This window comes from Zeus faber (assembly GCF_960531495.2).
Source record: "Zeus faber genome assembly, chromosome: 14".
NCBI classification, from domain to species: domain Eukaryota; kingdom Metazoa; phylum Chordata; class Actinopteri; order Zeiformes; family Zeidae; genus Zeus; species Zeus faber.
In genome coordinates, this window is record NC_137200.1 from 13,380,135 (window position 1) to 13,391,844 (window position 11,710).

The following is an 11,710-nucleotide window of genomic DNA, read 5'->3' on the forward strand; positions in this document are numbered from 1 at the left end:
TGATTCGTTTGAAAGAAAAATCAACCAAAAATCCAGAATGTTGAATACGGACCAATTTTAATGAAATTAGACATACTGTATTACTTTTACAAAACCTCATTGACAAACAGCGGTCTCCACAAACACCACTCATTTCTTACAATAATTACATACTGTTTTTAAAAACAGTCCATTCCAATTGGCATGAGCTTCATGAGTGACAAATAATTGTGATGACAATTTAATTTGGATTCATGACAAACATTAATAAGGAACTGACACTAGATACAGCAAAACCAACAAGCGGTCTGTAGTCTATGGATTATCAATGTTCATCTACGCTCCCTGGGAAGCGCTGGAGCAAGCAGGCCAGCTGGGTCTAATTTTGTGACCTCGGTCAAGTTTTTTTTTGGTTGCACCAATTACAGTCCATTTAACAAAACCTGATTGAAGCAGTTTGGCAGTGTCTTCTCCTGGCCCAGCACTAGTCACTTAAGTCAAACTACCTAGTAAGTTCAGACAAAAACAAATTCAATTTCAAACCCACCGAGTGAAGTGACAAGTTCAGGATGAATGTCAGGTACGTCTTTTTGTCATTGCACAAGAAAAAGTAATTGAGATACATGGTTTTAGTTTGCAGGGCTGCTGATCCAGTTTCATTGCAATTTTGTAAAATGTTTCTACAAACAAAGCACAAAGACTATAAAATCCCTCCCCTTTAAACTGTACAGTATAAATTCTGCAACTCTGAAGGAATCACACGGGCACTGTTATTTAATAAAGTGTTTTTTCTTTTCTTCAGCAAGAAACCATTCAATCTTTTCAGAAGGAATGTCACTTGCAGCATTGAAGCGAATATACTTGATGTGCTTCTCTTCTGAATGCAAACAAACGCCTTCAAAAAAGAGCTCACCTCAACTTGTCTTAACACATTTAGAAAACTGGAGATAACTTCTTGTGCAGTAGGCGATGAGACCCGAGACACTAAAATGGCACATTATCATGAATCAAAATTAAAACCCCAAAAAAAAAACAAAAAAAAAAAAACTGGAGGATAAAATAAAAAATTGATGTGTGAGGCACAGGCAATCAGTCTTGTTTTTCCAGTTTTGGTTTAAAAGAAAATAAAAAAACAGATGGATCTTATTTGCGCTCCAACCTCATAAATTTTAAAAAGGGCCACAGATTAGTGAAAAGCCAAAAACATGTAAAGCCATTGTCCTTAATTATCGGTCAACCCATTGTCCTTCAAGCAGGAAACGCGGGGAGCAGGGATCATTGGGCGGGCAGCGGCCTCTGGCGGTTCGGCGAGGTGTGCGGGGAAGGCAGCTTCTCTGCCGAGGTGGACGAGGTGAGCGACGACTGCAGGTGGACGGTCTTATGGAACAGCTTGTTGCTGATCAGGACGACAAGCGAGAAGAGGCGGAGCTGGAAGTGGCTGTAAAAACAAGGTGAGACACCCCCAATCCCCAAATGTCAATAGAGAGCTGTTCTGCAATAGGTAAACATTATTATTTTTATTATTAAAAATAACTCAAGAGAAATCATTAGCTGAAGAATGGAATTGAGTAAATTGGGGGGGAAAAAAAAAGACTGATTGTGATCCTTTAAAATCAATGGCCCAAATCTGAAATGAGTATAGAATAATATAAATCTATTTTTATTACACGTTGTGGATGAAAGGTTCTAAACAAATAAAGGTTATTTAGGGGTCCAGCCCGAAGGGTGGGAAGCCTATTGTTTTTGTATGGATACAAAATGGCAGTCAAAGTGTCTGGCGCTCAGGAACCGTCGAACGTTGTATTTGGAGAAATCCACACACGCTGTCATCAAAGTTTGATCCACATCAGAGTATATTTGTAGGAGAAGTTAGTAAAAAAGAAATAAATAAATAAAAGTGTTTTAATTTTGTTTCGTGTTTATTAGTGGTTGATTAGTATTTCTTGCCTGCTGTTTTCCCCAAGAGACGTGACAATCAAAAGAGTCATGGTGTTTTGAAAAAAGAAGATTTCTCTGAATATTGTATTCCCTACAATAAAGAATGTGTTCCACTGTTTCTGGTTGGTTACAGCGTGTGGATTTCCCGGTTTGGTGCTTGCCTATTTTATATAAAGTATGGTTGAGACCCGTATGACCTATTCTCAGACAACTGACAATATTTTCTTCCCTTCGCTTACACCCCGCCAAAAAAACCCCCCAAAACTGTCTTTTCACCCCTGTTGGCGATACCAAAAGGTCACGTGAAAACACTGCAGACTGATTGGCCACAGAGAAAAGTCACTGCCTCATTGTGTCAACATGGCACGACACAGCACATCCTGCTTGGTGTTTGCATCCCGCCACAAGCAAAATTTCGCCGACACGGGTAAGAGAGTGACGTGAGGCAGTCTCCCTGTTACCCACTGGGCTTTTTTTTTTTTTGTTTAATTCAATAAGGAAAATAAATACATCTAAATACAAAAAACGTGCCAGGCATTGTGGTTTTGATGCATTCTGTGGCAGCAGCGGGTAATACGCAATGGTGAGGGAGCGATCCTCATTCCACTGCGCGTCCACCATCCTTGTTTCTCAAAAACAAAAGAAAAAAAAAAAAAGAATACAAATCATGTATTTTAATTTGAGGCGTATCCTCCGTCCCTCCTTCTCCCCCACCCACTCCGTGCATATGTTCTGTGACAATTTTTTTTTTCCTCCCCCCCGGACCTGCCGGATCAGCAGCCTCGCTGTGCTCCAGCGCCTCCTGATTTACAAATGAAGCTCTGAACATCGGGGTGTATTCCATTACAGACAATTTTCGTTATACGCCATTGTGGTGGACCAAGGGGCGTGGTCAAGCACCGGCTGCAGACGACAGCACGGCTTCCTCTCCCGCGGCCGCCAAGCTGCCTCAAAATCGGCCGAATCAGCGCCCGCGCGGCGCCGATTGGTCCGACTCGGGGCAGGGAGCGTTCTTAATGTTTGTCCGTCTTGCAGAGGGGATCAGCTTATGGGCTCGTCAGCCGACCAGGAGCCGGAGCGGAACGCCGTTCTTCCTGTGCCCGAAATCATCATCATTCTCCTCCTCCTCATTATTATTATTGTATTACTTGTGGGAGTCTCTGCCCACAGGTAGGGCTTTAGGGAGGGAGACTGAGTCTTTCTTGCCGTGGTGCTTGGGAGCGAGAGATTTTTTCATTATTCAGAGAAACAAAAGGCTCGCAGGCCAGACATATAACTACTACTACTACTACTACTACTACTACTACTACTACTAATACTAATAATAATTATAATAATAATAATAATAATACTAAAGAGGAGGAGGAGGATGATGATGATGATTTCGGGCACAGGAGGAATGGCGTTCCACTCTGGCTCCTGGTCGGCTGACGAGCCCGTGAGCCGATCCCCTCTGCAAGACAGACAAACATTAAGAAAGCTCCCTGCCCCGAGTCGGACCAATCTGCGCTGTGCGGGCGCTGATTTGGCCGATTCGAGGAAGCTTGGCGACCGCGGGAAAGGGAGCCGTGCTGTCGTCTGCAGCCGGTGCTTGACCACGCCCCTTGGTCCGCCACAGCCATCTTGAAGGGTCTTTAAAAAAAAAAAAGAAAAAAAAAAAAAAAGGGAGTTTAAGACACAAAACTCCCAAAATACAAGCAACTTTATTAACTGTTAGAGCAGAGAAGGGAAAACGCTGGAGCACCGCTACACCACTGTCCACAACCCAAAATCAAGGTCTGGATGAATACACAGACGCCGTGACGGCTACGTCACAGCTGCGCCAGCTACAGCGAGGACAGCTGTATCGACACAGACCACGGTGAGTTATAGGAATATCAAGCCCTGGTTCGCAGCATTGTTGAAAAGGGAGGCATTTAAGAGTGGTGACAGGGAAGAGATTAAAAGTTGCAAAACACACATCTGGCAAGGCGGTTACACACCTTTTTATAAGTTCAAATTCCAAATTAATGGTTTCTTTCTATAATAAACATTACATTTCAGAGTCAAAGCCAGATTTGTTGCCATAACATAACGGCATTACAAACAATTAATTTGTTATATGTCATCATTGTATTATTTGTTTATATGTCATCTTGAATTGTAGTAATTTATAGCATTAACCTTAATAAATTCTAGTAGTATTCGTCATTATTTTATCAGAAAGTGCCACAGCGTTTCCCATTACAGACGACAAAAAAAAACCATCGCCCTCTCCTCCTCCTCCAAAAAAAAAAAAAGACAAATACTTTAAGAAGAAGAAGAAGAATCTTTAATTATCACGCAACACACCACACTACAATACATGCACACAGACACATGCACATGCTTTGGATGGTGGCCAGTGAAATGTGGCCTCTGCATTTAACCCATCCTGGCTTGTCCTTCCTCCGGGGGGGCAGCCAGGAGCAGTGGGCAGCATTCGTCGACGCGCTCGGGGACCTGGTACTAAGTGTCCATCGCTGGTCAGACGATGAGGATGGGTGCATGTTTTTGGTGGGGGTCCTTACTGACGTCAGGTGGAGGAAACCCCATGTGAGCACGGGGAGAACATGCAAACTCCACACAGAAAGGCTCCTATTTGGGAGATAACCCGCCCAGAGCACGGTGCCAACAGCGCCCCAGGCGGAAATCGAACCCAGGACTGCCTCACAGCAAGAAGGTCCTGGGTTCGATTCCCGCCTGGGGTGCTGTTGGCACCACCTAACGTCAGTAAGGACCCCCACCAAAAACATGCACACATCATCGTCTGACCAGCGATGGACACTTGGTACCAGGTCCCCGGGCGCATCGACAAATGCTGCCCACTGCTCCTGGCTGCCCCGCCCGGAGGAAGGACAAGCCAGGATGGGTTAAATGCAGAGGCCACATTTCACCGGCCACCATCCAAAGCATGTGCATATGTGTGTGTGTAAAACTCTGAAAAAAAACAAGCAGTGTGCAGCTATCAGTTTGACAGCAGTATTTAAAGTCCCTGTATCATCAATTCCGAGATTTGTTTCTAAACAAATTATACATGTGAGAGAAACATGTGAAAAGACTGAACTACGAACTATGTAGTACTGAATCACGGAGTTAGACCATTAAACTGTTTTTGTGTTCCGGATTTTCTTTGGCGGGCCTAAATCAGGGCTGGATGACACACGGCGCGGCACTTTCCATGGCTACCTCCCCCTAACACAATATAAAGAGGGGTGCACTGGTCCAGGTCGGAAACAGAGTAGTGGTGAAATAGGCTAGGGTAACAGCCGTAGATCGGAGTTTGGGATAAAACGCTGTTTTGGGAATAAACACCTGGAGTAAACTGGTGAACTCATGCCACGGACGTCCGGTCCAAAGACAGAACCCTCCCGTTGGTTTTGACCCTGTGAGGTTTGGTTACGTTAGCATTAGCTGCATGCTAGCAGGCCGCGGAGCCCGGACCTGGCCTGTGGAGGAGCCAGCAGGGGGCGGCGAAGAGCGGGGAGTTCCGCAGCCAGACAGCGGTGCTTTGAGGTGAGCAACTAGACACGCAGGACTGGTTTCAGCGGAACATTTAAACACAGAATTTACTTACTCCAATGTAAACGTTTGACACGACAAACGCGATTGGCTGTGGTTTCAGCGCCTTCAGCGGACTCGACCCCAGCGTCTCAGAGCAGAGGGGACTGCCTTTTTTTTTCAGGATTTTTGAAAACTAATTTTATATACATGGCATTTTTTTGTTTAATCATTGCCATTTGGCTGGGAAGTTAATAACACATTTTACAGAACTGCCAAGAAAACATAGCTTCTGTAATAGAACATTCAAACCAACGTATGCTGAGGCGTACTGGCTGTATTAACGTTGCTCACTATGTCTTCATTAAATTAATTACGCAATATAGCCATGGCAATTGATCAAGCAATCCAGACATCACTGCTAATTGATGATGTACGCTTATTAAATAATTTCTGGTAATACATTGCAATTATTAGGCAGGGATCGTGCTAGGCAGTTGTTTCACACGCACACAGCCGAGTTGGAGACCAACAGTATGACTCACAATACTGGCACAAATTAAGCCCTGGTTAAAAGTCATCTTGAATTGTAACAAGTTATAACATTAACCTTCATAAATTCTTCAGTATTGCAAATAAGGCTTCTACATCGTTTTGTCACATGTCACACCGACTAACCTGGACCCCATGCATTGCTGCCTGCAGCTTTATTATTATTATAATTATTATTATTATTATTATTATTATTATTATCTCATACTCACTAGAGCTTTGTTGGTGTCTTGGCCTCATTAGCGCTGATGATGAACAGGGGGAAGAGGATGGAGAACAAGCAGCCACTAAATTCAAACAAACAAAAGCTGTTGAATCGTATCGATCTCATCGTCTGAAGGTGTGAAAATGACCGCGCTTCCTCTGCTTTCAGCCGAGTGCTACGGACATGTTTGAGCGGAACGGGCGTTCGCATCCTACCTGATGATATAGGACGAGGGCAGGGCGGTCAACAGAGCCATGGGCAAACCAAAGCCAAAGTAGTAGGGCCAGTTTCTCTCAATGTTGGATAGCCGTTGGTGCATTTCAATGCCTGGCATGGTACAAACACATCTATTACTAAAAAAACAAATCCCCTCGTTTGGGTAGAGGTGAGAATGTAATAAAAATGATATACGCGAGTGCGTGGGTACAAATGGAGGGAGTATCTCACCGTGGTTGAACCAGCGATACTCAAAGCAGTACAGCGAGTAGAGCAAGGACATGTGGAGGAGACTAACCATCTGTCCCACAGCATCGATGGGGAAGAGGCTGACAATCATACCCTGGAGACCCACAGCACCGAACGCAAGGTCAAACGAAAGCACCCATGCACCTTTGATTCCAACTACACCTCAGAGATCGCAGATAAAAGCAGCAGTTGGTGAATTCAGAAGGCAGAAAGTGGATGTGCAGTGTGCAAAGTGTACCTGAATGAGGAAGAGGGCCTGGAGGAGGAGGTTAAAGAGCATATCTGCAATGATCTTGCTGACACTGGGGAAGGGCTGAGCCTTTCGGCCAGACACCTCAAACGCTAGATCGGCGATGTCCTAAAAACAGACCAGCACACTCATATTGTCACAGGTAGAACCCGACCACAGTTTTGGCGTTTGATAACTTTTTGCCGCAAAGCAAAGCGAGTCGGACCTTACCTGGAACCAGATGCCATTGACAATTTTGCTGAGCACAAACAGAGGGAGCACCCAGAGGGCGCTGAACACCGAGGTCAGTGTGAACTCCAACCAGGACCACACGCTGCCGTGGAGAGAGGGGTCGCCTGGAGGGATGAACGCTGCCTTAGACTGACATATTTCATTATTATTATTATTATTATTTTTTTTTTAAACCTGTGACAAGAGTTGCTTCATACCGATTATTCTGGCTGTGAGAGTCTGCAGTAGTGGGATAAACACTCGATAGAAGAGAAACAGACTGAGCTGGGGAGGAAAACAGGAAAATAAATTAGAATGACTATTTGATTTCAACATTATCGGATAAAACACTTAGAATCAAAGCTGCAGTTGAAAGGTTGCAAGCAATTAAATATCTCTATAAAAAATGTGGATACAGAAGAGATCACCAAAACTAGTTATTCATTGCATATCAAGCTACAAAGCACAATTTAGCCAAAGGACAATATAGTAGACAACAGAAAGGTTGTGGCAAGAGCAACGCACACGCAACGGATGGGGGATGTTTGTGTGAGCGAGCTCTGAGTGTGTTAAAGCGTTTACCCAGAACACTCCTCCATTCCAGGCACAGCACTGACAAATCCTACTGGCTAATTTGGGTTCGCTGTAAGAGAGGAAGGTAGCGGTCACCATCGCTGCGTAAATATGACACAAGCAACCAAGAAACAAAGCCGGCAGAGCTGGACAGCTGCGACTAGAAAACAAGGATCAGGTCTCCGATCTCAGGCGGTGCCTACTTGTCGGGTTTGCGCTCCTCGCTTTGTGCCCGTCTCTGTGCCAGGGCCCCCCTGGCCCGCTTCCTCTGCTGCTCTTCCCTCTTCTGCTGGATGCGGGCGTCCAGCTTTGAGATTGTTCCAATCCCCAAAATGGAATCCTTGATCCCCTACAGAACACACACAAGAACAAAAACAACCTAAACTATTCCTGAAGTGTCTATTTACACATTAGGAACTCCTCAGTTTTACTGTAAAGCTGACAACATAGCCTATAATCCCCCATACCCACCCACCACGGTAACCAAAACTACTTCTCTGGTTGTTTTTTTTTTACAGACTGGATACATGGTGAGTCGCTGGGTCAAAGACAGACATGGTTCAATTACAATCAATGAAATAGATAAACCACAGTTTTTTCAAGGTTAGGCACAATTATATGGTCCTTCACTCGATCTCTGAAAAATCTGAACAGAAACGGCTGATAATGCATGTGGCTGTCTTGATGTTACGGAGTCGTTAGTCTGGGAACTTTTTCCCAAAATCCCCTGCATTCAGAACACGCATTCACTAATCAAACATGGTGAATCCTGCAAGGGTGACTTCTGCAAACCGCTGTCTATTAAGTGAGCGAAGGTACAAAATGCAAAACTAATTAAAATATGGACTGAATTCTTAGGTTAAGGCACTTAATATTCATTACTGAAAAATATATTTAATTCATACACATATACATCTGATCTGGATGGATTATGTTGGCATATTATGAAAATGAATCTAATCTTTATCAACCCGACTGTTATCAACCATTCTTGTGCCATTTCAAAGACAAGCTCCGTGCCCGCTCGTGCCCCCCCTGCACTCCCATCTGGTGACCAGTGCCAGTGGCTGTGTGTGGTGTGCGTGTGGGGTGCTTCTGCTGACCGTCGCAACATTGCGGAGGAAGGCCCTGATGCTGTCTGTCATCTCTGGAGCGGCTGCAGATCCATCAACTGCAAAAGGAGGGGGCGCTGGCGACCTGGCGGCCACTTCTCATCGCAGGGAGGGACTCACCCAGTGACCTGTGGCAACACAAGCAGTGGGGAACCAAATGAGGCTCAAAGACTAAAAAAATAAATAAAATAAAAATAAATAATAATAATAATCGCTTTTCACCACACACACACACACACACAAGTGCAGATCCAAGAGCACATTTACTAATTTAATGACATTTATTAATTTTATCAACAAAATGAGAAGAAAAAGACTAGCTGTCACGTTGCTTTTCAGTGAATAATCAGCCTGTTTTCAGTGCCACTTTTACCTTCTTCTGTCTTTTTTGATTCCTACGTGGGTCTAATTGGATTTGAGTCCTAACCACCAAATGGGCGTGGGATTGAGTCCTGCCATGTTTCAGTCTTTTAAATTCTTTATTTATTTATTTTTTTAATTGATGTTTCTGGATCTGTTATTAGCTTTTATGTCAATGATTATAGTCTTCTTTGCCTTTACATGTTTGTTTTTTTGCCTCGTGTGAAACGAAATGCGCTGTACAAATAAGCTTGCCTTGTTCAATAATGGCGACTAAATAATTGCGTATTAACTTAAAAAAATAAAATAAAACCCAAAAAACACGGGTGTTTACTAGGAACGCGTGGGAGGCATCCGATGGCATTTAACACAACAACACCGTCTACCACGTTTTTTTTTTCCCCCCCAGTAAACGCGTCCAAGACCCGGAGCGACAGCTGTGCACAGAAGCGCAGCAGTTCACGGGAGCTGCCCGACTAAAGGCCCGTCCGGATGCGGACACCGATAACAAGCAGCGTTCGGACGTTCAACTCGGGCGACACCGCACGCCGACTTGCGCGTCGACTCCCCCCTCACCTCATGCGACAACCTCGGCGTCCGGATCGCTCCTCCGCTCGTCGCCTTCCTCCGCAGCCGACGGCCACAACAACAGCAACGCAAGACCGACGCTAGCGGCAGCCGGGCCCGCGGGACGACACATTGCGCAAGCTCCGCGGCGCTGCGGATTGTGGGAGATGTAGTGAAGGGCTGCGCGAACCGCCGCGAAACAAAGCGTCATAATAACTAATAACTAATAACTAATAACTTCCCAAACCGGGAGGGCAAGGACCCCGTGATGCTAGAAAACCACACAACCACGCACATTATTGAACAACGGCTGTATAATTGTGAAAAAAAAACGAAGAATAACATTCAATTTAAATCCCATGGCTTCGTGTTATGACGTAGGATTTTTTTTTTTTTTAATGTAAATATCGAATGATAAATATTTTATGCTCATTTTAAACGCAACGACTAAAAATGAAAATTTAAAACGTCTTTCTTTCTTTCTTTCTTTCTTTCTTTCTTTCTTCCTTTCTTTGTTGTACATGGCCTCTCGTGGTTCACCTGCAGTACCGCCCCACGGCCCCACCAGGCGGCCGCGGTCCTCGCCCCGTCTCGCCTCGTTTCCCAACCTGTCGTGGCGCTGAAGCGGGGTGGCCCCGATTTCCCCCGTCTTCATTTTGTCCGCGGATTCGCTTCGCGTCTTTGTTAAAACACTCCAGCACGGACCCATTCTGGTCTGGGGTTGAATTTTATTGTAATAATTGTAATCATTTTAATTTTTTTTTTTTTTGGATTGAAACATTTTTAAGGCGTTAATACCAATTCAACCCAACTACTCTTCCGGAGGCATAAAGTATAACATTCCGATAAAAGCTACAGTGAAATACTTATTAATATTAATTGAGTATGAATATTTCTAAAGCTCTGGTTGGAAGTGATCATTTGAGTGTCTGGGAAGTGCTTGATGAACGTAAGAACAGTTTTGATGCATGGTTCTTACCGGAGTGTGAATTATAGTGCCGTTAAGGACAGTTGCGCACAGTTGCACACAGAACCTTTTTTTGTTTCATTCAATTATAAAATGGAGTAAAACAAATGAATCTACAATAAAAACACACCGTTTTTATTTGCTTTGTTTGGAAAAGGGATCGCTCTGATCTGAGCTGCGGACCGCGCCCTCCGTATTTTAGGGGCGTCTGAAATAGTATTAGAAGATTCTTCCAGGCATGAATATGGGAAAAATATTGTAATAGTTTAGCATTACAGGTAAGAACGATATATAAATATGATCTAATAATTAATATGTTTTTTTTTAAATATATAACAAGAACATATTTACATATAATATATGCATCAATTAATACTCAATATAAATATTAAATATTAAAAATGAAATGTAAAAAAAAAGATATGTAATTATACAATTCCACAAACATAAAATAAAATGTGACAAGATTTTTTGCATTTAACCTGCATTGCTCAACTGAGTATATGTTTAATTTGTAAACAGAAAATGACCAGCGGTTTAATTCCCCCGATGAGGTCAGTCACCACAACAAAGTAAGTTTCATATTCGAGGTACGATATTCAGCTTGATATTTAATAACTTTTTATCCACGCAACATTTCAGTCCCAAATTAACTCTGGGTTAACCAGTGGAATACCGCCTTTCATCAACAGTGTTTGCTCTTTGAATTTCATGTCAGAAAAAAATCTCAATTGTTTTGCTTTAGATAATATTTTAATTGCAATGTCTTCGGAAGCAGAAGAGCTGAAGCTGTCAAACCAAAACTGTTGGAATGTTGAAACTCCGCGGTGAGTGTCATCGAAGGTCTTTCGTTTTGATCTAAGTTTACCATTAAACTTTTCAGTGTGTTTTAAAGTCCCGTTAATTAATTAAGAGGCTGTACCCCCGCAAAGCAGCCGGACCAGACGCTGTCTCTCCATCCACCCTGAAGCACTGTGCTGATCAGCTGTCTCCGTTGACCACAGACATTTTCA

The 11,710-nt window shown here is 43.6% G+C and overlaps 1 protein-coding gene across 1 annotated transcript; it reads right to left on the reverse strand.

The window, feature by feature from the left end:
- Positions 1 to 38: 38 nt before the first annotated feature.
- ei24 (EI24 autophagy associated transmembrane protein) lies at positions 39 to 9,877 on the reverse strand. Its single transcript, XM_080013201.1, has 11 exons — positions 9,740 to 9,877; positions 8,795 to 8,931; positions 7,895 to 8,040; positions 7,701 to 7,761; positions 7,337 to 7,403; positions 7,119 to 7,243; positions 6,897 to 7,016; positions 6,641 to 6,752; positions 6,409 to 6,520; positions 6,201 to 6,275; positions 39 to 1,417 (listed from the first exon to the last, which is right to left on the reverse strand). Exons 2-11 carry the CDS (start codon positions 8,834 to 8,836, stop codon positions 1,255 to 1,257), a joined length of 1,023 nt encoding a protein of 340 aa, XP_079869327.1. The 5' UTR covers positions 8,837 to 8,931; positions 9,740 to 9,877; the 3' UTR covers positions 39 to 1,254.
- Between the last annotated feature and the right edge of the window lie 1,833 nt (positions 9,878 to 11,710).